The 25181-nt window shown below is 51.8% G+C and overlaps 3 protein-coding genes across 5 annotated transcripts; 1 reads left to right on the top strand and 2 right to left on the bottom strand.

Moving 5' to 3' along the window:
• Positions 1-1241: 1241 nt before the first annotated feature.
• Positions 1242-4090, bottom strand: amer2 (APC membrane recruitment protein 2). Its single transcript, XM_023796463.2, has one exon. The coding sequence runs from the start codon at positions 3890-3892 to the stop codon at positions 2246-2248; it is 1647 nt and encodes a 548-aa protein (XP_023652231.1). The 5' UTR covers positions 3893-4090; the 3' UTR covers positions 1242-2245.
• A 1350-nt stretch (positions 4091-5440) lies between these two features.
• On the bottom strand, positions 5441-16356 carry mtmr6 (myotubularin related protein 6). Its single transcript, XM_023796462.2, has 14 exons — positions 15697-16356; positions 14094-14219; positions 13767-13929; positions 13445-13602; positions 13226-13354; positions 12446-12580; positions 8170-8302; positions 7962-8071; positions 7741-7866; positions 7605-7654; positions 7322-7522; positions 7086-7220; positions 6685-6811; positions 5441-6448 (listed from the first exon to the last, which is right to left on the bottom strand). Exons 1-14 carry the CDS (start codon positions 15718-15720, stop codon positions 6173-6175), a joined length of 1893 nt encoding a protein of 630 aa, XP_023652230.1. The 5' UTR covers positions 15721-16356; the 3' UTR covers positions 5441-6172.
• A 60-nt stretch (positions 16357-16416) lies between these two features.
• On the top strand, positions 16417-25136 carry nup58 (nucleoporin 58). 3 transcript variants are annotated; one of them, XM_023796465.2, is made up of 13 exons: positions 16417-16460; positions 18095-18240; positions 18390-18422; positions 18547-18759; positions 18842-19022; positions 19126-19191; positions 19414-19588; positions 19697-19776; positions 19862-19980; positions 20061-20143; positions 20304-20505; positions 24136-24234; positions 24411-25136. In XM_023796465.2, the coding sequence occupies exons 1-13, from the start codon at positions 16432-16434 to the stop codon at positions 24578-24580; spliced, it is 1596 nt and encodes a 531-aa protein (XP_023652233.2). In that variant the 5' UTR covers positions 16417-16431; the 3' UTR covers positions 24581-25136. The 3 variants fall into 3 exon arrangements, with proteins under 3 accessions (XP_023652233.2, XP_023652235.2, XP_023652232.2); XM_023796464.2 differs by lacking the exon at positions 16417-16460 and adding an exon at positions 16594-16970; XM_023796467.2 differs by lacking the exons at positions 16417-16460; positions 18547-18759 and adding an exon at positions 16593-16970.
• Positions 25137-25181: the final 45 nt, after the last annotated feature.

Raw genomic sequence — 25181 nt, 5'->3', positions numbered from 1 at the left:
CGTAAACAGTATCCTATCATGCAATATCAGATTTTTACCAGACTTGTTAGTGTCTTTCGTTAGTTTGTAGTTTGTTTGCCTCTCGAAAAAAGAATATTGCTATGAATGTGATAAAATATTTTATAAAGCTTTTAATGTAGTTTGACTAGTTCGTGTTTCTTGTTTATTTGTCTCTCGGAAAAAATAATCTCACTCCAAATCTGCTAAAATATAAAGCAACAACACACAGCAGCGTGTTCATGGAGGCAGCCATGTTTGTTCCGAGACGGGAGATTTTCGGACGTGATGTCACTCAACTCGGAATTTCCGAGTTCTGAGAAAAACGAACCGCCTCGACAAACATTCACATACACGTCTGAATCCTTGCTGAAGCGTGTCGTCGTGTTCTCTCTTTCATGCTCGTCACAGTATGGATAGCTTAGATCTATCTGATTTGATTTTGTGTTAAACGGACTTTTTCGTTTCAGTTCAAAATTCATGTAAGCCTAGCGCTTGTCACGTTGAGAGGTGCATAGAAAAAATAATTGTATGTAATTTATCACGGGTACGGGTGGGTAACGGGCCCGGGCGGGTGCGGATTTAACTTTGAAATAATCACGGGTGCACGGGCGGGTGCGGGTCTCCAAAAGTGGACCCGTGCAGGACTCTGTTCCATAACCACTAAAGTGATGCTCACCCACACAGGCAAATGCTAATGTCCAAATACATCCATACACACACAAATGTAGCTTAAGCCCACTGACTGTTTCAGTACCAGCAGTGTGCTCTGTGCCCAGAACTGACAGACAGAGCAGCCATGCTAGCCAACACACACACACACCCCACCTGGTCCCACAGTGATAGTGTGACCCAACGGCATTACGTAAACCTGTCCAGCTCACGTGCAGCAGCATCACCCCGCACAGGCCTCTCTGTGTCAGTAATGGAAGTACACAGGAGTCTGTTAATCCATTTATTAAATAGAAAAGCAGACGACACTCAGGTTCACAGCGGCATCAGAAGAGAAACAAAACAAACAGCTTGATCAGCGGCCATCAGACAGACGTTGAGGTCTAAGGACATCGCTCACCGGGCTGGTGACGTCACACTGTCAAAGATATGGGGGACATGTGACTCTGCGGGGCCCAAAGTCAATAAGAAACCAGACTTGCCCTTCATGCTGCTACATTCAGCTGTGAGTGGAGGGTGCCCATGTCGCCCCTGAGTCGCTCCCCCGCCCCCCCCGCTACACAAAAGCACAGCAGGCAAGCGGCTTCTACAAAAATTATGAGCCAAAGGGCTGTTTCAGGAAGGAGAGAGCTGTAGAAAAAGGCCTTGGTCAAACAAAGAACGTCTCAAAACAGAGACATCGATCCCTGATCTGGTTCTGGTGCTGAGAACTCCACATAGCTCGCAGTCCCATGTGTGCCGGAAGACTGTTTTACACGGCAAGTCGGACCCAAAACAATCCACACATGGCGTGACAGTTTTATAAATCACAATTGAAGGACACTGCAGCAAAAGGGTCCTCCATGTTAAACAGAGAGCACTGCAGGGGAGCCTGGAGGATTATGGGTAGTCATTGCTGATCCTCAAACAGGTGGCTGGTTCTGGGGTCAGCTGGGGCACCATGTCTTCATCTGAAACTCTAGATGCCCATAACTCCTCGCTCTCAATCCTCTGACTGTCCTCCTGTGTACGAGGTGACCTCTCTGCTGATCAGTGTCTCTGTACATATTTCTTCTCTTGACATATTTCCTATTATAGCTGTGTTTACAGTACCACAGACAGATCATGCTCTGGTGTTGCAGTATTTCAGTGCTCAGATGTTCTGGAACTCAAATGTTCCAGTGCTTCAGTATTCTGGTGCTCCAATGCTCCAGTGCTTCACTATTACCGAGCTTCGATATTCCAGTGCTTCGGTGCTCAGTTGTTCCAGAGCTCCAGTGTTCCAGGGCTCCACTGTTGCATCGTTCCCTCATTCTCGTGTTGCAGTGCAGCATGGTGAGAAGGCATTGAGGATTACAGCTGGTATTCCTGATAGTATGGGTGCAGGGTCATCCCACTCTACGCATTAGTTTGATTTGCTGCAGTACTCCGCAGGCTTCTATGCTAGGGAGGTGACATATAAAAAATCAGCAGTAAGGTGGTCTTAACAGGCTGCCAGAACATGAAACTCGGTAGGCAGAGTAGGCATCCATATTGTCATACGTAAAGGTGGTTTTTGACGGAGGCTTTGCACTTCCTGCAGTTAATTCCAGCCCCTCTACTTCCTGTGAGTGTCATGGAGCCTGGTGCTCGTTGGTTTATTGCTGATGCGGCGCACTGGGACCTTGGACACGGGTATCTTGGTACGGGGCAGTTCAGTCTTGGGCTGTGGGGCATCAGGTGGGCCAGGCAGCAGCGCCCCCTGGCTGGCAGAGTGAGACGGCGCCACCTGCTTAGCGCTGATGGGGATCCTGGAGTCGCGGGGCAGGCTGGTGCTGCCCTTCAGGGAGCGGAAGGAGGAGGCAGCCTCGGGGGAGGGGCCCACCTGGGGGGGCTTGGTCAGCTTGCTCAGCTTGGTCACCTCCTCATCAGAAGCTCCCAGGCCTGGGCTCGGCTCGGGGTCAACATAGAGATCATAGAGGGCGTCGCCACTGCAGCTGTCCCGCAGCAAGGGACTGGCGCTCTCTTCCTCACCGCCCTCGTCATCCTCATCTGGGCCGGGCGTCGGCGAGTCCCAGTAGCCTTCGTCACTGTTGGGCGGGGCCTCTTGTGCCGCCAGATCTTTGCCCCTTCCCTCATCGGGCGTGGTCTGCCGAAGTGACCATGCCCCCACCCTGCCACTGATGGGTATCTTGCTCAGTCCCAGGGCTCTCACTGGGGGGGGCTTTTTCTCGGACTGCATGGCTAGAGGGGGAGGGGCGCCCTGGCGGGGCAGCATGTGCCAGAGATCTTGCATGTCGGCTTCGTCGACCTGCTCAGGGCTGGCCATCTCTTCGCCGCCTCCCATATAGGCCTCCACGCCGCCCTGTGCCTTTAGCGGAGTAGGGGGGTCCTCGAGCACAGGTGGAGAAATCACAGAGGGCACTACTGTTGGCATGCAGTCCCGGGCTGGAGACGTGTCTTCCTCAGCAGGGGCTTCTCCCCCTGGTCCGGCCCCGCTGCTGCTCCCCGTGCCGCTGCTGCTCTGGCTGTCCGCCCCCTCATCCTCAGCATCAGCGATGATGTCACCGCAGCCCGTCAGCGAGTCAAAGCTTTTTAGGGATGTGACGTCAGTGAACAGGCAGCACAGGCGGTCCACCGAATGCTCTGAGGGGGGATGCCCAGTGCCGCCACTGCGCCCGGGAGGGGTCACCATCACAGTGGGGGCTGCCAGTGGGGTCCGAATGGAGGAGGGGCTGGGCTCGGCCCCCAAGCTGTCAGGCAGGTGGCCATTCAGGTCTTGAGCTGCATCCATGGGAGGATCCGGCGCCATCGCCTGGGGCTCCAGGCTCAGCACCACAGCATCCCTGGCTGGCTCCAGGGGTCCGTGTTCTTGCCGCGGGGCTCCCTGCGCCTCCTTGTGCCGCCGAGGCCAGCGCATACTCCCCAGCAGTCCCCGCAGGCCCGTACGCTGCCGGGAGGGCCGTGGCTCGCTGGCACCCCCCCGCCCACTCCGGCGCAGTAGCGAGAAGAAGCTGAGTGACTTGGTGACGGCGTGGCGGGCCGCAGCAGTGGCAGCGTGGGGGCGGGACAGGCGCCTGGCCCCGCCCACTGGCTCACCACCATCTTCCTTATCGCGTTCACCCAGCCCATCATGCGTCCGGCTCCTGCCCAGTGCTGCCCCCGCCCTGCGTTGGCCAAACAGCTTGAAGGCAGCCCTATTGATGCGTCCAGGGGCCGCAGGCTCGCATGAGAGGGCCTCGCTGCTCTGGTTCTGCACATCCATGTCCACTGCCGCTGCCGCCGCCACTCAGTGCTGCCGTTGCGCTCTCCACACACTGCTTTCTCACTGTACCTCTCTCCCTCTCCTCCTCTCTCCTGTGTGTTTTGCCCTCCCTCTCCCTCCCTTACTCGGTCCTCATCTTTGTCTCTCTCTCTCTCACTCTCTCCACAGACTGACTCTCCTTCTCTCCGTGTTGCTCTCTCTTCCTCCCCCCCAACTGCTCGATCAGGTCTCCATGGTAACCGGGGGGCTACAAAGCGGCTTTTGCCGCTGATGGTGTAACTGTGGAGTTTGGGCTGCTCCTTCCGATTGGTTTACTTCAAGGTCCCCCCCACCCCCCTTGCTAGGGAACGCAATCACCATACAGCGGCCACATGGGGGGTGGGAACACAGGCAGAAACGAGCGGAAAAAAAAAACCTGTGGTAATCCGGCTCCCCACAGCTTGACGTAAACACAGAGCGCCATTATGCCGGATCTGGGTCACGGTGCCTAACGGGAACGACGGCGGGACGATGGGGGACGGGGGGCGAGTGGAGAAATGCAGCGAGACCAGGAGCTGCTGCCCGTAAACACCCAAAGCCTCCACCCCCCACCCCCAGAGTCCTGCCCTACAGAGAAGGTGCCTCTCAGCACACACCCACCGTATGCCATATGGTCTCGGGGTGGGGGGGTCAGCATCCACGGGCAGAGCTGAATTACCCCCCCACCCCCATCTGCTGGAGCGGCTCTCCACAGCAGGCTGGCCTGCGTGATCATGCTCATCATCTGCTACTTCACTAGCTCACAACCTGTCGCCCACCCCCACTTTGTCTTTTTTCCCGGGTTGCTGGCCCCCACCCCCCTGCAGTACGAGGCCAGACCTCATCTTCTGACTTGCTGGTGCAGTACAATGTTGCCATTGAGGCCTGGGAGAGCCACCTAAGAGTGGGCGAGGCCTCTATTGTCTTCCAGCTGGTGCTCTGGGCCTCCCTGCCCACCCCCAACGGCTGTGGGGTTTCCCCGGGTGCCAGAACCTTCTGCCAGGGGCAGCATCGGGGACCCCTAAACCCCTGACGATCCGATGTGTCACTGACCACGCCTCATGTCTGCGCATGTTCTCTGAGCGACGCAGCCGCTTATCTCTTTGTCCTGACTTCCCAGAGGTCCCTGGGGCCCATTACCCCCAGCGACTCTCCCCAGGATCACTGCGGCCACGGTTACAGACACCTGCTTTCATTGCCCGGCGCTACTTGTGATGGAGATGCTGGTCACATGCATGTGTGTCTGAGTGTTGCATGGCCCCCAATCCTGAAAAAGGGCCCAGGTGCCCCTGGACTAGGGGTGGGGGCTTCACTAGGTTGCCAGTACGATGTGGCAGCAGAGTGGGGCTTACTCACTTATGCATGATCACTTGTTATGAAGGATCAACAGATGAGTTACGGGATTCAGCCCGTCAGCAGGAGGAGGCCAACTATTCGAATCCCTGTAGCCACCACCTCTGAGGTGGTCACCTGGGGGTCACAGCCAGCGGGGCAGTTCACACAGCAGTCACAAACAGGCAGGACCACAGCTTGTATTCACAATGTCACCTTTATTGTCATCTACCAGCTCATTTCCATCTGGGGGGGGGGGCATGGGAGGAGACCCTTTGTACCGTAAACCTGGACTTCAGCTGCTAGGGCTGATTGGCTGGGGGTGCCTATCAGCCCCAGCTGTACCACGACAGACAAACTGTACTGCTGAGAGGTATATGAGGCCAGGGGCCACCCACCCCCCTCCAGGAGCACAAGCACCCCCTGCAGGCAGAGAGTCCCAGCACACACCTGATTAAAAACCCGGGTGGGAGGAGTCAGGGATCACATGGCTACAGAGACGCACCTCACATCCTCCTTCTGGCGGATCACAGCTAAGCTGCTTGTGAAAATTCATGAGGACACAGTGTGTAACAATCCCCAGGGCTGTTTGTTAGGATGCAAATCTCCCTCATATCTGCAGTAAAGGCACCCCGCGCGCGCACACACACACGCACACACACACACACATACTCTCCCTACCCCTGCTAAATGAGTCATTGTGTTACCAGGTTGGGAGGGGGTCCTGTACCCAGTGTCCCCATCCCCAGTGAGTTGACCCCAGCACAAGCCATCTCCCACACCTCTGTAAATGCTCCCCCTGCCCCGTGTGCCGAGTTAACCTACTAACCTATTAACTCCATACTGTCATCTCTTTAAAAAAATTAAACATATTAACGGAAAAAAAGAACACAAGTTACTCAGAAATCCCTGGCCAGCCCATGGGCCAGCTCAGCATGTCATGCGGGCCACACCCAGCTCCAGGCTGACCATCTGCGGTTCCGGCTTGGTGCTGAACGGACCCTGCAGCTCGATGTAGCCGTTCTCATTGGCACTGCTGCCCTCCACTGTCCGCTCCGCTCCGCTGCGCGCTGGTACCTCCTCCTCTGCATTGCCACTCTCCTCCTCTGACTCCTTACGTCCATGGGGCGCCGTCAGGATAAGCGACTTCGGGCGAGGTCTGTGAGGGGCGCTGGTGTGCAGGGGGGGCCCTCCGACACTAAATTTCTGCAGCAAAACAGATGAATGGCAGAGAGAGCTGTAGTCATCCATCATAAGGTGATGGACAGATTAGGATGGGGGAGCGACAGAACAACAGGAGGCAGAGCATCTCTCAGAGAGAGGGAATGAAAGAGGGAAGGAGAGAGAGAGAGAGGCAGAGAGAAACAGAGAGGAGATAGAGAGGAGAGATGATGGAGCACAGGGGTGAAAGCTGGATGTCTGGCCGGGTCTCATGGTTTTACCGCCTCCAGCTGATTGGCTGTCCTCTCCAGCTCGCGGTTGCTCTCTCTGAGACCTAGGATGTGCTTGAGGATGGACTGGCGGGGGTGCATGGTCCGATCAAACTGGTGGTACATGTTCCTCCAGAACCTGGATCACACACACAGGACAGGGCAGGACAAAGACTTGCTCTGTCACACCACATGAGCTGGAAACCAGGCTACCCTAAAAACAGAAATGATGCTGTGTTAAGGTGAACCCGCACCGCCCCCTGGTGGCCTGCTTATTAATATCACTGCCCCATTTCCAGATCCCACTGAGGTAGCAAGTTCTCATCCTGAGCAGAGAATCGTGATCACGCAGAGATGGGGGGAAGGAGCGGCAGAGAGGAGGACAGAGGGGTAAGGACAGGATGGACACATACTTGAAGTGGCAGGGCAGGGTGCTGGGTTCCAGGATGGGCTGGGTCTCGGCCAGGGCGGGGCTGTACAGAGGGTTCTCATAGTTCTGCTGCTCGGCCAGCAGGTAGGACCACAGCGAGTGGGTTTTCTCCTTTAACCTGGGGGGAGGAGTCACATCAGACCACTCCCCTACCAATCAGGCCACACCCCCATGGCTCAGTGTCCCTATCAATCATATAGGCCCCTCCCAGTCACTCACTGTAGCTCCTCCCTCTCCCTCTGGCTGTTCCCCAAGAAGTTGCCGAACTGGCAGGAGTGCACATGCTCGTGGATCTGGATGAGGAACCACTCGCTGAACTGGAAGGCCTGGGGGAACTGCTCGGTCACCTGCCACACGCAGTCCAGGAACTGCGTGAACACCGGCGACACCTCCTTGGGATCACCGTCCAGCTGGTCACACCTGGGGGAGTAGGGAGAGCAGTGGCTCGTGTCGGGGCACTGGAAACTTCCATAAAGACAGGAGAGGTGGACACGGTAGCTACCTGTCAGCAAACTTGTGCCCGAAGGAGATCCAGTCCTTTTCGATTAAAACCTGAAACCATGGAAGGCAGAACATCTCAGGCCATCAATGAGATGTTCCAGAGTGTGATGGTACATGGGGTGGGTGCTGGGACATACCATGAAGCCTTTGATGGTGCGGTAGTAGGGGTCCATCAGCAGTGCCCCCAAGGAGCAGACTTGTGCAGTGCGGTCCCACCCATCGGAGCAGTGCACCAGCACGCTGGCGCCCTCAACTGCCACAGCCTGGAATACACGGCACGTGCAGACACAGAGCTTGTGAGTGCGGCTCAGTGGCATGTTTGGAGAAGCTGCGGGGTGGCAGGGGGGGATGCGGTTACCTTGGTAAGGAATATAGCGGCGTCCACAACGGCCTTGATGTGCCGCAGCCAGCCAGAGCTCTCAAGCCCCTGGAGATAATCGGTCATGGAGAGGAAGCGAGCACCCACCACTAAGGGTGACAGACCGGGATGGAGATGGGGACAGGGAAGGGTCAGAGAGTGAGAGAGACACAGGAGCAGACACAGAGGTCCCTCACGCAACACTGACCTTCCAGAAGCTTCTGCAGACTTGCCCTCATCACGTGGATGTTCTCGATGCCCACAAACTGAAAGCGGATGTTGGAGTAGTTGTCCTCATTCTCGTAGCCCTTCCCTGCGGCGCGATTGGCCAGTGCATTCAGCTGGGGGAGGGGATAGTGGGGTCAATTAAGCTGGAGAGGGTGAGATGTAGGCCTGAGGAAGGAGTGAACCAGGGCAGACTGGCAGTCATGTGACCGCTGTTTATAGTCAGGTTATGCTGTTTATAGTATGTTGCCTGTCCAAGTATTTCATTCAGCTGGAAATTCCTGTGATGTGGGCGATTACATTAAAATGATTAATTCTGGGTAAAGAGAGAATCTGGCACAAGGGGAGGCAGCTAAATGTATACGTTTCTACAAATAAACAGTGACCAATAGGGCTAATGACAGGGTTACATGATAGCGCTAACGACAAGGTTAAACAGCAGGGTTAATGCTATTGGTAACAAAAGGGCTAAACAGCAGGGCTAACATCAGCACTAATAACATGATTGTGAGGCATAGGGCACCAAGACTAAAGAGACCTGGCTTAAACCGAATGAATTCATGGCACTAAATGAATCTACTCCAGCTGAATACAGTTATAAGCATAACCCTCGACCAAATCGCAAAGGTGGTGGTGTTGCTGCAATTTTTCAGTCCAGCCTAGGAGTGTCTGAGAAATGTGGTTTGAGTTTCAGCACATTTGAAACTTTGTTCTTAGTCTTGCTGGCTCATCTCTTTCTAGCTCTTCACCCCACATCACCATTGTTATTGTGTATAGACCACCTGGGCCGTACAGTAATTTTCTTAAGGAGTTTGCTGATTTTTTAACTAACCTGGTGGTCAGTACTGACAAAGCTGTTATTGTGGGTGATTTTAAGATGGAGAAAGATAGTGATTCTTTGAAAACAGCGTTTGCAGCTATTCTTGACTCTGTAGGTGTATGTCAGAATGTAGCTGGGCCTACTCATGCCTGTAACCATTCCCTTGATTTGATTATTAGTCATGGCATCCTGGTGGAACATGTATCTATTATGCCTCAGAGTCCTCTGCTCTCAGATCATTACTTGTTAACGTTTGAAATCCAATATAGCCTCCCGTTGACCACAGCTCCAAAGTACAGAATCAGACGTTCCATTGCCTCACTAACTACAACAACATTTATTAAACAACTTCCACAGTCCTTCAGCATCATGTATAAATGAACTTGAACAGGCAACTGCAAACATGGAAAAATCCCTTCGTAGCACACTAGATCTAGTAGCTCCGCTTAAGAAGATAAATCATAGAGATAAGAAACCTACCCCCTGGTACTCTGATCATACACGTGAACTCAAACAGGCATCACACAAGCTAGAGCGCAAATGGCGCTCAACTAAACTAGAAGTTTTCAAATCTGCATGAAAGAGAGCCTGTCTAAATACAGACAAGCACTAATGACTGCTAGGTCTGTGTATCTCTCCAGATTAATAGACAGGAACAAAACCAATCCAAAATTCCTATTTGAATCCGTGGCTAGGTTAACACATAATTCTACATTAAACTTGCAAGTCCCGCAAGCTCTTAACAGTGATGAATTTATTAAATTTTTTAAAGGTAAAATAACTAAGATTAGACAGACCATCCAGTGCACATCCTTAGCTACCAACGGCTGCCAGCCTCCTGCTAGTCTTATGCCTATCAATAATGAGACCTTTGAATCTTTCATTCCTATAAAACACTCAGAACTCTTGAGCTTAATTTCCTCCTGTAAATCCTCTACTAGCCTCGTAGACCCAATTCCTACAAAATTCTTCAAGGAAATTGTACCGCAGATTAGCAATACCCTGTTAAATGTGTCAAACTCATCTCTTAAGCTTGGATATGTTCCAAAACCTTTTAAAATGGCTGTTATTAGACCCGTCCTAAAGAAACCAAAGCTTGAACCAAGTGTTTTAGGAAACTATAGACCGATCTCAAATCTTCCTTTCATTTCAAACATCATGGAAAAGGTTGTAGTTCGTCAGTTGTCTTCTTTCCTACAAAAAATAATACTAATGAATTATATCAGTCTGGCTTTAGACCAAACCATAGCACAGAAACTGCTCTAGTCAAAATAATGAATGATTTACTTATGGCTTCTGACCGTGGCTTGATATCGCTGTTGGTATTACTAGATTTAACTGCAGCATTTGATACTGTGGACCATAATATCCTCTTGGACCGGTTAGAAGGTGTGGTTGGCATTACAGGGACAGCACTCTCTTGGTTCCGCTCATAATTAACTGATCGCTATCAGTATGCCCATGTGAACAATGAATCATCCAAGGCCACCAAAGTCACATACGGTGTCCCACAGGGATCAGTACTGTTTACCCTATACATGCTACCTCTTGGTAACATTATTAGAAATCATGGTGTTGGGTTTCATTGTTATGCAGACGATACACAGTTATATATATCTGTTAACCCTGATGATACATCACTCCTATCTCGGTTAGAAGACTGTCTGTTAGATATCCGGTGCTGCATGGCAAAAAATTTCCTAATGTTAAACACAGAAAAAACAGAAGTACTGGTAATTGGCCCCAAGGCTGCAAGAAATAAGTTTCACCACCGCAGCATTAGTGGCCTTCCTACACAACCTAACACAGTGGTTAGAAATCTTGGTCTTCTAGTTGATTCAGATCTATGTTTTGATGCTCACATAAGAAGTATTACTAGAACTGTGTTTTATCATCTACGGAACATAGCCAAGCTTCGTAAGATGGTCTCACTTTGTGATGCAGAAAAATTAATACATGCCTTTGTAACTTCCAGACTGGACTACTGTAATGCCCTCCTTTCAAGTTACCCGTCTGGATCCTTACATAAACTTCAGCTGGTACAGAATGCAGCAGCCAGAGTTCTCACAAACACTAAAAAATTTGATCACATCACACCTGTCTTATCCTCCCTTCATTGGTTACCAGTTAAGTCTCGGACTGACTATAAAATACTGCTATTAACCTATAAAGCACTGAATGGCCTTGCACCAGAATACCTTAGTGATCTGCTGACCTCATACAACCCCCCGCGCTTGCTTCGTTCTCAAGGCACGGGATATCTGTATCTAGGGTAAAAAGAGCTACGGCAGGCTGCAGAGCTTTCTCCTATAGAGCTCCTCAGCTGTGGAATGGTCTTCCACCGGATGTGCGGGTTTCAGGCTCACTCTCAATATTCAAGTCTAGACTAAAAACACACCTGTTTAGTTTAGCTTATAGGGACACTAGTTCTAGCTCTAGCTAACTCCTCACTCCTAGTTAGACCTATAGTGTGAGGTGTAGAGCAGGGTGGGGATCGGTGCCATTGGCTTTGGATAAACTGAATTGACAGTGCTGTCACTCTAGCTTCACAATCGCTTGTGGGATTGGAGTGCTGACATTTCATGGACTCCCCATGCCTGCATTCCCACTTGCCTCTCCCTCCTACTTATGCTGCCATAGCCATATCTGCCGGAGCTTGCACATTGCACTTCATTTTGCACTCATCTAACTTTTAGCACTACCTATAGTCTCCCCTACTTTGACTAATTGCATATTTTATTTCCGCTACTTCTCCTGGGGGGAGCTGCCTGGAGACCTCAGTCTATCAAGATGTCCAGCACACCCTGCAACATGTGACGTCGCCACTACCAATGACATCCATGCATCCAGCTCGCCATTCTGCCTGTGTCATCTTCCATGTATGATCCACTGCCTGCCTTCTGGTTGCCTGGCGATTGGAGGGAGCGTTGGCACCGGCTGTCATCTCCCCCCTGCTCCCCGTTTGTGTGTCAAATTTTACTGTATTTGACTCTCCCTGCCGGCCCCTTGAGGATGAGCTCCCCATTTGAGTCAGGTCCTTCCAAAGGTTTCTTCTTTCTTGGGAGTTTTTCCTTGCCACTGTTGCCTATGGCTTACTCACTGGGGGCTTTGGGTGGGGATGCTGTAAAGCGCTTTGAGACGATGTAATGTTGTGATAATGCGCTATACAAAAATTAATTTGTTGTTTGTAACAGGCCTAAGCGGCAGTGCTAATACAGTGTTGAGGACCAAGGTAACAGCAGCGCTAACGACAGAGCCAAACAGCAGAGTTAACAGTACTTTTAACAAAAGGGCTAAACAACAGGGCTAACGTCAGAGCTAAAAGGCAGTGCAAATGGAAGGGCTAAATAGCAGTGCCAAACAGCAAGGCTAACATCAGAGCTAATGACAGGGCTAACAACAGTGCTGACGGCAGCTTAGTGCTCAGCAGCATTGGTACCTTGGGTCGTGTGTCCATGACGTAGACATAGCGGCAGTTGTGATTGGCCTTGCTGATGGCTTGCAGCAGGTGTTCATCCTCCAGGCAGCGTGCACTGAAGCCGGACAATGGCTGGCTGCACCGGCACACAGCTGCCTATGGGGGGCAGCAGGGAAATTGATTGTGTCTGATTCTGACATGCCAAATCAGATGCTGTTCGGGGATAAACCTACTGCTGGTTTAAACAGTACCAGAGGCTAGGGGGTATTCTCCATTACGCACATCCTCAGCCCACAGAGGCTAGCAAGGTGTCAGATACGGTCTACAGGCCTTATTCTGATCACCTGATACCTGAGAGAAGGCCTCAGTCTACCTGTTAACCACCTGGGACAACTTGACACCGTGGGAAAGCAGAGACAGGTGTGGTGCTGCCAACAGGGCAGGCCGTAACCCAGGTACAGCATGTTAGGCTCGTTTTTGGGTGTTTTCAGATTGCACTGTTGTGGTTATGGTGGGTAGATTATGATCTGGCTGTGTGGGATTCCTCTGAGGACCAGCTCCAATTCCTGTTTTCTCCCTCATTATGGATCAGCACTATAGATGTTCTCTAACCTTACTGTGTGACTGATTTCCAGCTCCATGGAGGTTCTCTAACAAATTGTTTCTCAAAGCAGTCCTCACGGACCACCAGACAGTCCACATATTTGCTGTCTCCCACAGTTGGGAGGGAGAAAAAACTGGTCGAGAGACACCGCCCTAACCCTACTGTGTGGATGGTTCCCGGATATGGTGCCACACTACCTTCTTTTCTTGGTAGAAATAGGTGAGCACGGGGAAACGTCCTTTACTCCTGAACTTGGAGCTGCCTACGATGATGGGCTTGCTGGCGGTGACAGGGACATACAGGTCCCTCGGGTAGGTCTCACATACCTGCGGACACAGGGGCAGCGTGCAGCTTAAGACGGGAAGGGCGCAGAGGGTACAGAGCCTGCAGAAAAACACACGCAGACACACTTATACCTTGTACTCCCGGTTCACGTCGGTCAGCTGCCACTGGTCACATGGCACACCCATGCGCTCAAACTCAGCGTTCAGGTCGATAAGCTGCCAGCCCTCCTCCCGCTGCTGGTCATTCTGCTTGGGGTTGTAGGAGAAGGCGTAGAGCTCCTCGTAGTATGCTGGGGGGGTACAAAGGTACACAGTGATGCCGAGACACAATGCCTTTGACAAGGGAACAGCAACAGGTTTCATTGTTACTTAAAGTTACCAACACGTTAAAGGGAATGCTTGATCCAGGACTGTCAGCACAAGGGAGAGAGCACGCCCCCCCCCCCAGACCCACCTGGCCGCAGTAGCCGCAGCAGGGAGCTGTAGACATCATGGCAGTCGCGCTCACGTGGAATCACGAAGTGCACCACGCGGAAGTTACGGCATTGAATCAGCAGGGGGCAGCCTCCCGCCGTCAGGGACAGCTTCTCCACCGAGGCAATGTGGTGGTGCAGGATCTGCCCAGCGGGGGAGGGGTCAGAGGAATTACAGGTATGGGAAAAAAAGAAAAAATCTTTTGCTGGGGGTGATCACTGCCCACCTGCACTCATGTCACTCACCTCTGCCAGTTACCAGAGAAACCCAGCATCATTAAAACCTGTGACGGCGGGGGTGTCCCTACCCAAATCTCCTGTGCATTGCTCGAACCCGAGCTGCTCTCCACGAAGATGAGGTGCGTGGCGGTCAAGTACAGCGTCCCTGCTATCACCTTGTTGCTGAAGCGATCCTGCAGCTTCACCTGCTCCACCTGTCGTGTCGGTACAGAGACTCAGGGGGGGCATGAACTCACTAAACAAAAAAGGGCCAGCAGGGGGTGCCAGAGGCACTGTGAGCAGCAGCCGGGCTGGATGAGGCGCTAGCGATGAGACAGACCTGCCGTATCCTGGCAACCCGGCTGCAATCAAGTAACACACGACAGCTGTGAGAAACCAAGGACAGCATCCGGCCGGGGGGGGGGGGGGGGGGGGGAGTCAATGCGAAGGCCCCAGCAGAGAAACACAGTCACTGGTACTTAGGCCCCGACAAGACTGCCAGCAGTAGCAGCATCTATCAGTCACCTGCAGGGTGGGAAGTCCAAGCCTCCACAGATACTACAGTTGATGCTCTACTCGGTATAGTGCATGATGTCCCCTGACCTAACAGATAGTTAGGAGCTGATCAGTTAACCTGCCCACCTCACCCATACAGTCCACAATGCTGGCCTAGTGGTCGCTGAGGCCTTTTCCAGCCAGCCATACACATGGCCAATCCCCATTCGCTACATTATTAATTAGTGTAAATGAGGCTTATCATCAAAGCCCATGTGTGAGCAGAGCCGGCAGGAGTAATCCTGGTGATGCCTAATTTTTCAAGATGCGTTGCTGTTTTTTTTCTTCTGGGACCTGAACTTGTGATGCTCTGGCCCCGAGCCTGTCCCTCCAACACAGATCGTGATGGCTACCGCTGGCTTTGCTTAAGAAGGCACCCTGCCCTCATAAGTAGGTGTTTTGCCTTTTGGGAGTTAGACACACCCTGGTAGCCCTCAGAGAGAGATCCTACCTCATCGCGTGTCAGAGCTGATCTCACCCGGCAAACGCAGAAGTTGTTAACTGAACCGTATCGCACCAGCTGGCTGTAGGATTGTTTTTGGTGCAGTGTTAAACCTTGTGCCCCGGAGTCCCGCAAACTCGGCCGGTGTTCTGTCATAAAATACTACGTATCGAGACGTGCTATCGAGCCTTTCTGCGCATGTGCAGTTCCACCGTCTTGGGAAGTTGGGATTAGGGTTAGGTTTTAGGGGTTAGGGTTAAGATAAGGGTTTTAGGGGGTTTGGGGGGTTAGGGTTAGGGTAAGAGTTAGGGCTATCGATTAGCACTACGGTAGCATTTTTCGACAAGGCAGCATATATCGACAGAACACCGGCTTACCCGATCGGGGAAGTGATATTGGGTATAGGGGAGGAGGTCGCGGTGGCCACATATCAACGCTATGGTCGCATATGTCACCATACCGGGACTCACCGCCGGGATTCAACTGTCCCCACCCTGTTCCGCAAAATCACCCCGCCCGGTTTTAATCTACTTCCTAAATATATATTTTGAAGTTAGACAGAAAAGAACAATACTGATGATAATTTGTCTGGATCGCAGATTTTTGACCATTATGGCCGGTGCGTCATGCTCCGTCCGCGGCGCTGACACACTGCAGCAGCTCCGCAGCTCGGCCGGCCGGTCAGCCTCGCCTACCTTCGGCGTCCTTATGTGCTCCATGATTCCCGGAGGAGTGTCGGTCCACCCGGCGGTCGACGGAAGGTGAGGCTGCTCAGGATATCCGCGATCGCAGGCATGCGTTTGACATGTACACACTAACAACAACACTGGACGTACAGCTACCCCGACACCGATGTAAACGGCTATGCGAGCCACTTCCTGCTGCGGGCAATGTACGCCGGGAATTGTAGTTTCGGGGTTGCAAAACAAACAGCCCGCGCCTGTATAGGAATCTTTTTATACCGTTTTAATAGCAAAGTATTAGATAAATAATACCAACAAAGAAGATTCACATCCAATAAAGCCTTTCATGCTGCAAGCAAAAGTACAGATATATTTTGTTAATTGCCTAAGACACACAAAAACATCTTCATTGCCTTGAAATCTGGCGAGCGATTTATATCGATTTAACATGTACTTTCACTGCTATGTTCTTTTCGGATGTGCGTGATAATGTCTTGACTACATTACCACACAAAAAGAAGACTGACGTCATTATCATTCTGCCCTATAATTAATGACATCATGATAATATCTATAATATATCGATAATTACTATAATTATATCCCGTATGAAGTCGCTTTTAATAAATGACAATGAATGCAGAAGAGGAATGGATACGGCCATAGGCGTCGTTAGGTCCGATCACTCGGGGCTATAGCCTAGCCTATATTTTAAGCCTAGCCCCTAGTATTTTAGCCCCGTTGCCAATGTTCCTTCAAATAATATCAATCCTCAGGTAAAGCCGACTTAACGCTCCTGGATACTGCGGAGGACCGTTTGTAAAAAGGGGAACGTTAATGTGTTAGTTGCAGCACCAGATTCCACCGGTAGAGTGCGGTAGTATGGTCCAAGTCCTCCAGCATCCCAGCGTTCCCTGCATACCCGGTGCTCTCTGTGCAGGCGCGTAATCAAACAGCGGCGAGGACGAAGGGGTCTAAATTAAACTAAACAGTCTTCAAATTGGACTTTCCGTCATCATTTTGTTTGCTAAACGATTATCGGTGTTTAAACTGCATTTATTTGTTTTACCGACTTGTATCTTGAGTCCGTTATAAATGCTGCGCGTGCACGAGGCCACGCGACGCGGCTACGCACTGGCGGCTTAGCGAGCTAGCAGGCTCAGTCAGGCCATTAAACTTAATTTAACTTCGCACTTTTTAGAAGGGGTGATCCCGGACAGCGCGATGTCGGGGTTTAATTTTTCGTCTAGCACTCCCGGGGGGTTTTCATTCGGAGGTGTGACCAGGTAGGAAACTGAAAGTGTCCGATTAGCGAGTTAGCTTTAGCAGCATAAAGTATTTAAAATAGCTGTGAGATTTGGTAAATAAGTTACTAAACTGAAGGAATGACTATTTCTGACAATAACATTATGACTTGGACGACGACTTAGCTTTGAGTTCTGGGGTAACATGGTCTTTGTCTGTCAGTCCGGGTGGACAGGCAGACGTGAAGTACCCGCCAGGTATTTTAGAGGCTCGCTGGCTTCGGAGCATTAACACTGATCTCCGCTTTCACGTGGCCGTGATGGGTTGTCTGGACCTGTGACTGGTTTGGTTTGAGCTTTAAACCCCTGACTGTCTTTTAACTCATGGTTCAAAAGCATTTTGTCTGTGCCGTGAAAGTAGTTCAGGTGTCTGTAATGTTTAATAAGCAAATTATACCATGTTAAATGACCAACGTTACAGATTTGTGTGATACGAGTCCAGTGAAGCGAGCCTGGAATCATTTTTTCGTAGTCATGTTGAAACTGCAGCCACTGTGAGACTATTTTCCAGTCTGGCAAGTATTGAATCTATCTAGATCAGGGGTATCTCCCTCCGGTCCTTGGGGGTTACTGTCCAGTAGGTTTTCTATAGTACTTGGCTTTGGATGAGTCAAGGTGTGGCTCATAGGGAGCCATGTGAGATGAAAACATACTGGATAGTAGCTCTCCAGGACCAGAGTTGGAGACCCCTGATCTAGATGAATCCTTTTACAGGATGAGGCTGACGTCAGGGAGCCTTTTTTAAGCTTTTAAAACTTAAGAAATCATTATATTTGCCTGATTATTTTCATTTCATTGTTGATGACTTTCGTGTGTTTCTGTTAAATCATCTGCTCAGGCTGTTATTCAGAAGACAAGTGGAGCTGTAGAAAAGGACGATCTCCCCACCATGTAGTTCCGTCTGCCCCTAACGCTGTCTCTTGAGTGCATGTGTTGTTAATGACAGCTTACCTGCATTTTGCATTTTCTGCCTCTCCAGGGCTGTGGGGAAAAGAGGGGGGGGGGGGGGGGGTCTGCAAATAAACACTTGCTCCTAATGTGGGTGTGGGTGTGTTGATTCGCTGTACAGGGATAGTAATATATTCTAAGACTTGTTTTTGTTACAGCACTACTGGGGGGAGCACAGGAGGCTTCTCACTGGGGGGGCTGGGCACTGCCACCACCAGCACCACCACATCTTCGTTGGGCCTGGGAGGGGGGCTGTTCGCACAGAAACCCACCACTGGCTTTTCCTTCGGGACCCCGGCAACAGGTATTCGTCCCTGTTTATACCTGACATCAACATTCTGGCGTAAACTGACAGGCGAGGCAGGCGCCCCAACCCGGGCTTAAACTGACAGGAGGAGCAAATGCCCAATCTCAGGTATAAGCTGATACACATCCTGATGTTCTCTGTTATAGGTACTACTGCTCCAGCCACAGGTCTTACCTTGGGTGAGTTCTCATCCTGCATAGGGTGTGCACACTGTCCTCATGCACACACTCCTTGTGCACATTGCTCTGTCCCCATCACCTCCTCACCCTCTTTCCATCTGACCTCTGACTTCTCCTTCTTTAGTCACCACCCCAGCTACGGGTTTCACACTGGGCTTCAGCAAACCTGCTGCCTCCGCCACACCCTTCTCCCTGACAGCCTCGTCTGCCCCTACTGGCCTGACCCTCAGCTCCGCCCTCACCTCCACAGCCCCTCAGGCCAGCTCCACAGGGGGGTTCACCCTTGGGGGCAATGCCCCTGCTTCCAGCAGCTTCTTCGGTAACACAGGCAGCACTGGTGAGGTTTGCCCCTCCACGGAGAGCATGCATGTTTGCGTGTGCATTGTGTGATGACGGTGCGTCTGCTCTCCCTGCTGCAGGTCTAGGCCAGTCTTCTCTCAGCTTGGGCTTGGGCTCGGTCTTGGGCTTGGGCTTGGGCTCACTGACGTCGTCCACCTCCACCACCAGCACTACTACGGCCTCCAGCAGCATCGGGCTTGGGGGCATCGATTTTAGCGTCTCCTCTGAGAAAAGCGACAAGTCCTCTGGGGCTCAGCCTGAGTAAGCAGGGCCTAATCGCACACTAAGCCACGGGGGGCACTGCCCTGCTGCACACAGAACACTGATTTGTCTGAGCTGTGCTGCTCTTCTCTGCTCGTTTCAGGGACAGCAAAGCCCTGAAAGATGAAAACCTCCCTCCAGTCATCTGTCAGGATGTTGACAATTTCCAGTAAGTGCCACATGACAAATTCCCCTCCCTCCCTGATGGCTTGCCCCTATCATGCTCCTTGATCTCTCACACCATTGTTTCTTTCCCCTTAATGCCCTGCCCTGCCCTACCCAATTCCCCTCCCTCCCCGATGGCCCACCCCTGTCATTTCCACCCTCCCTCATGGCCCGCCCCTTTTCTGCCCCTTCCTCCCTGATGGCCCATCTCCTGGCTCTGCTACAGGAAATTTGTGAAGGAGCAGAAGCAGTTGCAGGAGGATATCAGCCGGATGTCGTCCAAGGCCATGCTGAAGGTGCAGGACGACATCAAGAGCCTGAGGCAGCTGCTTTCTGTCAGCGGCAGTGGGCTGCAGAGGAGCGCACTGGCCATTGACAAGCTCAAGGTGGAGACTGCACAGGTACGGACATGCACTCGGACAAATACACACACACACGCACACACACTCAACTAGTGCAGTGCATGCACAAGGCGACATGTCTCTCTCTCTCGCCCGTCCCACCCCCAGGAGCTGAAGAATGCGGACATCGCCCTGCGCACACAGAAAACCCCACCGGGCCTGCAACACGAGAACACCGCCCCTTCGGAGTAAGTGCAACGGTATCCATCCTTCTTTGTGGTCATCTGATTGACTGGCACCAGTAATATCATAACCCCCCCCCCCCATGAGCAGCTACTTCCGGGGTCTGGTGGAGCAATTCGAGGTGCAGCTGCAGCAGTACCGGCAGCAGATTGAGGAGCTAGAGAACCACCTGGCAGCACAGGGCAGCGGCTCGCACATCACCCCGCAGGGTACGCCCCCCCACCTCTGGCCCGTCTTGCTCCCCCCTTACAACATCTTCACTCATTTCTGCTTCTCTGTGTCTGTACAGATCTGTCCCTAGCCATGCAGAAGCTGTACCAGACATTTGTGGCATTGGCTGCGCAGCTGCAGTCGGTGCATGAGAATGTAAAGGTGAGTCTGTGGTGCTGCTAGGTCACAAGACTGTCTGCCCATGCATCCAAGCCCGTAATGAAGCATCTCAAAGGGGCTGTGTCGAGTCTTCTGCTTCTCGGGGGGTGGGGGGGTGTTGTTTTGGAGACTGAACACCTGTCTGTGTCCCCCCACCCCCCAGATCCTGAAGCACCAGTACCTGGGCTACAGAAAGGCTTTCCTGGGCGACTCCACGGACGTGTTCGAGTCACGCCGCGTGGCCAGCAGGAAGTGGCAGAGCGCACCTCAGGTCACCACGGGCCCGACCCCCTTTGGCGGCGTTCCCAATGCAGCGGCTGTTGCCATGGCGGCCACGCTAACGCAGCAGCAACAGCCCGCCCCAGGTCTGACTGCATTCAAGTTATAGACTGAGGTCTGGGGTGGTAAAGGAGGGGGGACAGAGAGGAGGGGCAGTGATTGATGTACAGTGCACCAATGTGGGAGGGGCTGGACTTGAGGGGTCTCCCGTTCTCTGGTGAAGGGTTCCCTGCCCTCGGCTAAGACCCAGCCGCAGTGCGTAGTGGGGCTGCTGCCCTTCTCTCTGCTCTTTGTCCCCCATGGTTGTCACGGGTGTGAACTCCCAGGGAGGAGAGGCTAAGCCCTTAACCCAACTCGCCTCCTGTGTTGTTTGCTCAGCAGTGCACAGTGGAGCAGGGAGCGCAGTCCAAGGCTCCTGTTTGCTTGTTTCGCGCCAAGGAGTTCTTCCTTGAACTGTAGCATTTAGGTGGCACACTCTTCATGCCTGAGCCTCGCTCCGCTCCCTTCCCAGCATGCTGTGGATCTGAAATGCTCAGCTGGTGAGAGTCAGGAGAGAATGTGCAACTGCGTGCAGTGAAGGGGCTGGTTTGAGCAGGAAGTAGCTTGATAACCAGTAGGATGCTGGGTGGTGTTCTCCGGGAAGGGGGTCCACTTCCGTGGTTCCCGCCGACTGCTGCTGTGAAATATCTGGCCTCCTATTGGGGGTGTTCTTTAGCATACACAGTGATAAGTCATGATGAGTGTAGTAGAATTTTGTCTGTGGCTGTGGCCTTCAAGCCAGCAGTACGGCGAATCAGTGGCCGATCTGGTGGAGCTTTGGGGGTTCCAACTCACTAATATATTATAAAGTGAACAGCCTCCCCCTCTCTGACTGCTGCATTATGGCATAGTAGCCATTGGGCTATGCATTGTTCATATGTAACAGACAGGATAGAATTTCTCTCTCATCTCTTAAAATCATAAACATAAAGAAACATGCGGTTAACCTGCCAACTCAGCTCGTAACCAGGGTCCTGCTCAGCTCCCGGGGCCACTGTGCAGGACAGGTCTTTCGTGGCTGCTGTGGCCTCTGATTGGTTGCCCTTCTGGTCAGATACTCCTATTTTTGTAGTGGTTGCCATAGTGTGGTTTGATTACGGGCTTTAGAAACAGCAGCCTAAACAGTGAGTGTATGGAGTGTAGTCTGTAGGCAGCCATGGTGCTGCAGTGTCATCATTCTAACTGGCATGTGTGTGAGAGATTAATCTGTGTTAATTAGGCTCCCCCCCCCCGGTTGGAAACCTGCAAGCCGTCCCCGTTGCACTTCAGTTTTAAGTGACCCATTCAGGGCTTGCGGTACAATGTGTCCCTGTGCATTGGCCCAGTAAAGTTAAGTTCCCCTACGTCTCATCAAGGCTCCTGAAATCAGCGTCATCCCGACACGCTGACCATGTTGGCCTTGAGCTCCAGCCGTAAGTGCTGGCGTCAGACTCGGCCACTGGAATCTCACTGTGTCCTGAGCCGCGTCTATCTCTGCGTCTTGGAATTGAAGTGACTTTTCCATTTTCTTGGTGACCAGGGTGTTCACGGTCATCTTCCTGGAGGCACCGCAGCAATAACAGTGACCCCACCTGACATCCTGCCCCACTTTCCCTGCCTGCTGTGCCCACTCCCTGGTGTCTAATGATGGCTGTCTGTATGGGTTTGTCAGAACGTTTATTACTCCTCTGAACAGAACACTATTTCATGGTGCAACTCAAGGTGTGTTGTTTTGACTGCAGTTACTGTTGTAAACCCTAGGGGGCCATTCTTGTCTGGTTCTATATTTGTAGTTTAGCTGAGTTCTGTAGCATGTGACCCCAACCCCACAGGGGTCCATCTGTGTTCCCCTCTGGCTGGTTGCCGTGACACTCGCGTCTGGGTTCTGCTGTGTTGTGGAGTTTTTTCATTCTGGTGCCAAACCTGGGTTCCTGCATGTCCAGGAGAACCTTTCTTAGAGTTGGAGTTCTCGTTCCTCTTTAAGGGCTACCATGTTAGGCTGCTGGAGCTCAGCCCTCATCCTGAGAGGGCGTGTCGTGCACAGTCACCACAGCTTTCTGTGTTCACTTTTCTGCTGCTCTGGGCTCTTGGGTCCAGCCTTATTCTCGGATTTGCTCCGAAACCAATACTTGACCGAGGAACTATTTCTAGAACCAGTCCTTGATTCTGGGTTGGTTCTAGAAATACTGCAGCTATAGTACGTGGACCATTGTGTCTGGATCTCAGCCAAGAGAAGGACAGGATCGCTAACCCCGCACTCACATGTTTTTTGGCCTAATCGTCCCTGGTGAACATGGTTCAGGCCGCAAATCCGGTTTGCAAAAAGTGGGGGATCAGGATGGCGTCCTGTTCGTTTAGCTTTCATAGCCAGCTTTCTGAGGCAGTGGTTCTCCCTTAGATGCCTGTGATGGCTCATTGGCGTGCCTTTAAACTCTCGCCGCATGATGCTCGTAGAGACGTCCACTGCAGTGTCCTCAACACGTGTTGTCTCTCAGCCAGGACTCTGAAATGTGTGATTCAGTAGCAGCCAGGAGTTCCCCTCCGTGATCAGCTCTGTCTCCAAATGTATGTCATGTTTCCTGTAAGTGAATTCTTGCTTTTAAATCGACAATAAATTGATGAAAAAAAATCCCTTTGTCTTGGCTTTTTTTTTTGATTGGATGAAAAAAAAAGAATTCCTGGTGCAACTCAATGTATCCCGAGTTGCAAAGTGTAAATTTTATTCGCTTTTATTCCAAGAACTTTAATTTTATTGGAAGAGAGAATCAGCTAAAGGAAACATGAGATATTCAAGTAGAAAGTGAATTTCAGTTGACTGAATTTCAATGTTTGGCTGTATTGTAACAACACCAGGGGAGGGGGGTTGCGTGGAGAGCAGCCTGGCAGGAACACCATGTTGAACAGAGAGGTACTGTCCTGTTCTGGTGCTGCGCTGGAGTGCTCAGCAGAGAGGGCTGCTCACAGGCTGCACTGGGCAGGAGCCACGGAGAGCTTAGAGAAACACCAGCCCAGCTGTGTAGAGTGACTCAGGGAGCGGAAGCAGCAGCAGGGAAATATGAGGAGCAAAGCTCAGAGCACTGCGCTACCTATAGACACAGGTAGGAGGTGCTGTTTCTGAAGCTCTCCAGCTCGGGAACTGGCATTCCACTCCGGCTGTCAGGTGCTGTGTGTGGGAACCTGATTTAGGATGGAATGGCACAGCAATATGGAAATAGAGGTAGTGCCTGCCTCGCCTCGCCTTCTGTGTCCATGGTGACCATAACCCAAATATGTGTGTGTGTCTGTATGAGGCCACGTGACAGATGGGGTGTGAGATTCACTGGTGACTTGTTGGAGTTACCATATTAAAAATGCAGCACTTTGTAATCTTAAACTGCCACTTTAAAGTATTGCACTGCACAGACACACTGGAGCTGAGCTGCCTGTGAACAGCCAGCTAATGCCATGCCACAGGCTGTCCCCTGCGTGTGTGTGGGTGTGTACGTCTGCCGTCAGGAAACACAGGGAGTTCAGGCCAGTTGCGTAGGAGGCACAGTTCACACTCCCAGAGTTTACCCAGGCAGGGAGATCCTGTAAGTAGGAGTACTGCTGTCAGTAATTCAGACACGCTCTTTATACGGCTGGTTTGCTGGGCAGGGGGCGCAGGGTGATCTCCAGAGCCCTTATCTGACTCCCTACTCCACATGTGTCTCTCGTAGCATTCGGTGGCGGCCCCAGCTTCGGAGGAGTCACGGCACCCAGCTCATCTTTTGTCTTTGCCTCCGCCAGCAAGCCATCCGGGGGGAGCCTCAGTGCAGGTATGACCTCACTTCCTGTTTGCTGTCCACGTTCTATGCACTGATGCTGTGGTTTGCGACTAAGGGGGCTGACTGTCAGCTGCTGTCACACTCCACATTGTGCCGAGCGTTAGCTTAGCACACTGAGGTGTGGCATGTCAGAGTGTTGCTAATCCCCCTCGCTTCCCCCCTCCCAGGATTTGGCAGCTCCAACACTTCCGGCTTCAGCTTCAGTAACCCAGGCATCACGGCTTCAGCCGGCCTCACCTTCGGTGTCTCTAACACACCCACTGGTGGCCTCGGCGTGGGGGCACCCCTCCTGCAGCTCAAGAAACCCCCTGCGGGCAATAAGAGGGGCAAGAGATAGATAGCGAGACCATTGGGGGGGGGGGGTGTCCCAGCACATCTGCCACAGGAAGTGTTTATTTTTATATTCACCCAGCAGCCAGGGGGCAGCAGCTGCAGGAGAAAAGGGAAGGAGCAGAGCATTTTGTTTTTTCTGTTATTCTAGCTCATTTAATAATGTTTGTTTTGTATCGTGGTCATGACGGTATGATCCATGTTCGAGTGGCACAAACAATTGTGTGTGTGTGTGAGAGAGAGAGTGAGTGAGTTTGGTCTGGGGTTAAGCCCGCTAATGCCTTGTTCATATGGGTGTACCTTTTTAGCCAATCACATTCTTGCTGTAGTGGTTCAGTAGTCTGTGAGCACGTGCAAGCCTGTCAGCACACCTGAGCGCCAAAGACTGCCCAGCCAGCTTTAAGGGACGGGCTTCCTCTTCTCTCTGGTCTTTAACTGTCCGTCATTTTTGTTATCAAGCGGTGATTTTTTTTTCTATACTTGTATCAGAATTTGTGTGTAAACTTGTATTTTCTGACTTTAAAGAGCATAGCAGTTTAATAAAAAAATAAACATTAAAATTGGCCAGTGTCTGGTAGATCTTGTCGTTTCAGCTCCAGTCCAGCAGA

The sequence above is a fragment of the Paramormyrops kingsleyae genome, chromosome 4 (assembly GCF_048594095.1).
Source record: "Paramormyrops kingsleyae isolate MSU_618 chromosome 4, PKINGS_0.4, whole genome shotgun sequence".
Lineage (NCBI taxonomy): Eukaryota > Metazoa > Chordata > Actinopteri > Osteoglossiformes > Mormyridae > Paramormyrops > Paramormyrops kingsleyae.
This window is presented reverse-complemented; position numbering and strand designations above follow the sequence as displayed.

Excerpts from the sequence above, each read along its gene's own strand:
- amer2 (XM_023796463.2), bottom strand. The coding sequence starts at position 3,892 with ATGGATGTGCAGAACCAGAGCAGCGAGGCCCTCTCATGCGAGCCTGCG.
- mtmr6 (XM_023796462.2), bottom strand. The coding sequence starts at position 15,720 with ATGGAGCACATAAGGACGCCGAAG. Across the intron at positions 6,812-7,085 it reads ACCCTGCCCTGCCACTTCAA|GTTCTGGAGGAACATGTACC; the intron begins GTATGTGTCCAT and ends TGTGTGATCCAG. Across the intron at positions 6,449-6,684 it reads CAGCCAATCAGCTGGAGGCG|AAATTTAGTGTCGGAGGGCC; the intron begins GTAAAACCATGA and ends GTTTTGCTGCAG.
- nup58 (XM_023796464.2), top strand. The coding sequence starts at position 16,909 with ATGTCGGGGTTTAATTTTTCGTCTAGCACTCCCGGGGGGTTTTCATTC. Across the intron at positions 19,023-19,125 it reads TCCTCTGGGGCTCAGCCTGA|GGACAGCAAAGCCCTGAAAG; the intron begins GTAAGCAGGGCC and ends TGCTCGTTTCAG. Across the intron at positions 19,981-20,060 it reads CTCGCACATCACCCCGCAGG|ATCTGTCCCTAGCCATGCAG; the intron begins GTACGCCCCCCC and ends GTGTCTGTACAG.